The sequence below is a fragment of the Arachis ipaensis genome, chromosome B07 (genome assembly GCF_000816755.2).
Source record: "Arachis ipaensis cultivar K30076 chromosome B07, Araip1.1, whole genome shotgun sequence".
NCBI classification, from domain to species: domain Eukaryota; kingdom Viridiplantae; phylum Streptophyta; class Magnoliopsida; order Fabales; family Fabaceae; genus Arachis; species Arachis ipaensis.
This window is the reverse complement of record NC_029791.2, coordinates 8,994,996-8,999,076: the sequence shown is the minus strand read 5'-3', so window position 1 is coordinate 8,999,076 and position 4,081 is coordinate 8,994,996. Positions and strand designations below refer to the sequence as shown.

Sequence of the window (4,081 nt, the reverse complement as noted above, 5' to 3'; positions counted from 1 at the left end):
ATACAATTGGAAGATACAAAGTTACTTTCATGACCTCTTTTTTTCCCTTTAAATGAAAAGACCAGTAAAAATGAAAATGAAAAGACAAATTTACCTTCCATTTAACCAATCTTGTAAATACTCTCATTCGGGTTAAATTAAGACAAATAAGTAGATTTTTCAGTGATTACGGTTTAAAATTCAAAAAGAAATTATAGCTACAAGTACAACATAGTTTTCTATCTACTAACGTGTTGATCCCTTAAAATTTTGAGTTTGAATTTTAAAATTCAAATCTTTATATACGCACATGTATTATGTATAGTCGTATCCTTGGTACTTTGTCGAAGTATTATTTTCGCCGTCAAAATTTAAACTAAAAGTGTAACATACTCAAGTATATTATAACTTACAAGTAAGACCGAAATGAAAGCAATGAAGATTGTTACTCTAACTACATTCCCACTAATTAGTAATTACCAGCATCATGTTTATGATCAACTACTTCATAAGCGGCTAAGCGCAGACGCGGAACAAGTCATAAAACTGATGACAAAAGCCACCGATTCAATACACTAATGTAACTAATTTATATCCCAGGTAACATTAGTCTTTTATTTTGAATTAAGAAGATGGCCAAGATTCTCATACGAAGTTAATAATTAAAAATTATTTAATAATAATTTAGTCAAATATATCAAATTATTTAATAATTTTTAATTAATAATTTTACATAAAATTAACTACAAGTCACACTATTCTTGCTTGAGGTTTAAATTTTGGTGGAGGGCGAAGGGTTATGTAATGTCAGAAACAATACGTACCTGAGGCCTAAGCCAGCATTTAATTTACCTATATGGCTATATCTCCAGACAATGGTCAAGAAGGATATTATGAGCAATACTTTAAAGTTAAATTAGTCAAATTTTTTTGTTTGGACAAATTAGTTTTTAAGAAAACGATAATTTGGACTCAGATTCTTTTTAAGATATTAGACAAATTGGCTTTAAATAAAATAAAATAACAAAATAATTCTTAGTATTTCTTAACATGTGACAAATTAGTCATTCGTTTTTTCAAAAAGAGTAATGTAATAGAGAAATTAAATTATTTAAAATTTTTTAAGAAGTAAAAGATTAATTTGTCCTTTTTTTTATTAGAAGACTAGTTTGTTTAATATTCTAGAAAAATTTGGATTTTTTTTTTTTTTGGTGACTAGAAAAATCGGGATTAATTTGTCAAGAACTAATTTATCCAGACAAAAAATTATTAGAAATTAATTTAAAATTTTACTAGATATTATTTGTCTAAATTTCCTCATTCAATTGAGGAACTCAAAGGGGACGGACAGTGGGTCACATACAAGCTTCAAAGCGCAGGCAAAATAAGAAATGATCTTAAATAGTTAAAATTTGTGCCGCAAATAAGAGAAGTATTATTGTATTCATATAATCATATCTTTCTTCATACCCATTAGCTACTTAACTCTCTTCTTTTTTCTGGTCAGAGTGAGAAATTAGGGATTTTGTAACATCATAGATAGATAACACTTTTAGTAACACTTTTGAACCCTAACTCTAGCTACTTTTTTTTTTGGACATACCTAACTCTAGCTACTTAACTTTAGTTATCATCATCAATGATTTGTTGACAACAAAAGAGAAATGAGTTGGCTCAATATGCAAAAGTGAACGACTTATAAATGCTCCAAAAACAAGGAAACATAGAATTGGGCCAGAGCCTAAACAGAGTCCAACGTGCCTTTGCTTCCCAGTTCCCACCTCCTAGAATTGGTCTTGCCCCAAAATTAAACCCTAAAAAGTTACTTACGAGCACTCTTTTGAATTAGTGCGTGACACAGGGTTCAAAATTTGGCATTCACCAACCAGACATAACTTTGAAGTCATGTTCCCCGCTCATGAGTCTGCCACAAAAAGTTCCCTCTGCTAATGGTGCATATAGTCATGTACTGTTACTCCATGTGATCATTAATGTCCATGCAACATAAATTATAACAAATCAAAGCTGGCTCCTAAATAATTTATGCCTTAGAAATTGAAATCACACGCTAACGCTAAATTCGTACACTAGTTTATTTATCAACAAATTAAAACAGTTAACTATTCCCCTTTTTTTGTTGGGGATTTTCTCTGAGTAGTTGTGAGCTGAGCTGTAAGTAACTAAGCATAATTATTTGGTGTGGCGCGGGTGCACGAAGAAGCATGTGGGGCACCTAATCAAGCCGTTGGCGTTGCAAGATGAACAGCTCCTGAACCCGCCGTTCTTCTCTGCAAAGATCTTGTGGCTACCGCTACACTCCTCGCACACCACGAATCTGAAACCGCCGCACTGATCGCAGCAACTGTTGATCTGATTTGACTTCGGCAACCGTTCAATCAGCCGCTGCAGATCGCCACTCTCATGGAGCTGCCGGACGTCGTCAGCTCCGCCGACGTACTCGCCGCCGATGAAAACCCTAGGGAGCGTCGCGCTCTTGCGGCCGAGGATGGAGTTGAGCTCGTCGCGGAACCTGTCGTCGATAGAGACGTCGCGCTCGTCGACTGCGACGCGGAAGTTCCGGAGGATCGATCTGACGGCGCGGCAGTCGTCGAAGGTGCGGCGAACGACGCGTAGGCTGGTGAAGTAGATGACGACGCCACGGTCAAGGCCAGGAGGCAATGTAGCCTGTGGTGGCGGCGGCGGAAGGGAAGCGCGTGAGCCAAACGCTCGGAGGACGGAGGTGGAGATGCGGATTCTGCGGAAGAGTGAAGAGGATCTAGGTGAAGGAGCGAGCCTGCTTCCGCGTTCGAGTTGTTCTTCTTCTTGGAGGAGTTTCTGGATGTCTTTGAATGAGGAGCAGGAAAAGCTGAGGGAGCGAGCTCCGGAATGCGACGGCGACGGAGATGGTGGCGGCGTGGTGCGGACGCGGCTCGGCGAGCTCAGCCACGGTGGCCACATGGAGCGGTGAAGTGTGAGATAACAGAAAGTGGTTTCGGGGAAAAGGATAGCGCGTGTGTGTAGAGAGAAAAGGTTTTGTGTTTGTGAAAGGGATGAACTGATGAAGAGAAAAAGAAGGGGATTGGATTGGCATTGATTTAAGGGTATAAATGGAAAATGGGTTATTATGGTGCGGGTCACTCATTCATAACCCTACCTAGTGCAGAGCATGTGCGATTTTGTATGTTTAATACTTATTTTTAGTGAGCTATTTGTACAGTTTTTTTTTTTAGTGCTTTTTGGGGAAATTTATTATTTATTAACAAATTAACATTGATTTAGTCACCAAAAAAAATTAACATTGATTTACAGTGGGAAAGGTAATAAATAAATTACAAATAAACAATCACAAGTTGCTACCTTGTGATCATTTTAGTCAAATGTAATGCGAACGGGTGAGAGAGAGGTTAGGTTCAAATTTTGAAAAGATTGGAGAGGGAAAAAAAGGAGGAAAGGAAACTAATATGCAACCATTTCTCTTTTTTGAAAGATATTGTTTTACTCAGAAAATTAAATATTAAATGGAAAAGAAATATTAAATTATTATTAAAATATATTATTTTTTATCATTAATTAACTATTAATGTTTAAAAGTATGAGTTAAAGTACGTTATTAGATTATTAAACTAAAAAAATTGAATTGATAACTAAAAATGATAGTTAAAAATAGGGCAAAAAACCATTATAAGCCAATGCCATCTAGAATTTACGTATATAAGCCAAATTGAAAATGGTTTCAGTAATGCGCCAGAACGTATATTAATATAAATCAAACCAACGTGGTTCGAACTGCATTTGTTAGTAATTCGAACCAGTGCAGTTCGAATTACATGTTGACTGTTGTTAATAAATCGAACCAAGATGGTTCGAACTTCAAGTGCATATAATTCGAACCAGTGTGATTCGAATTATAAAGAGAGAAAGCTGACAAAGTAATTCGAACCAGGATGGTTCGAATTAAACCAACCATAATTCGAGAAAAAATTAATAATTTATTAAAAAAAAGTATTAAAAAATTTATTAAAAAAATTAATAATTAAAAAATTAAAAAAATATATATTTTTATTTCATACGTTAAAAAAAAGCTAACAAAATATTTAATTAC

General features: G+C 35.3%; 1 protein-coding gene across 1 annotated transcript; it reads right to left on the bottom strand.

The window, feature by feature from the left end:
- LOC107609670 (uncharacterized protein At3g28850) lies at nt 1,579–2,987 on the bottom strand. Its single transcript, XM_016311683.2, has one exon. It carries the CDS (start codon nt 2,935–2,937, stop codon nt 2,170–2,172), a length of 768 nt encoding a protein of 255 aa, XP_016167169.1. The 5' UTR covers nt 2,938–2,987; the 3' UTR covers nt 1,579–2,169.

Coding starts and splice junctions, on each gene's coding strand:
- LOC107609670 (XM_016311683.2), bottom strand. CDS start 2,937: ATGTGGCCACCGTGGCTGAGCTCGCCGAGCCGCGTCCGCACCACGCCG.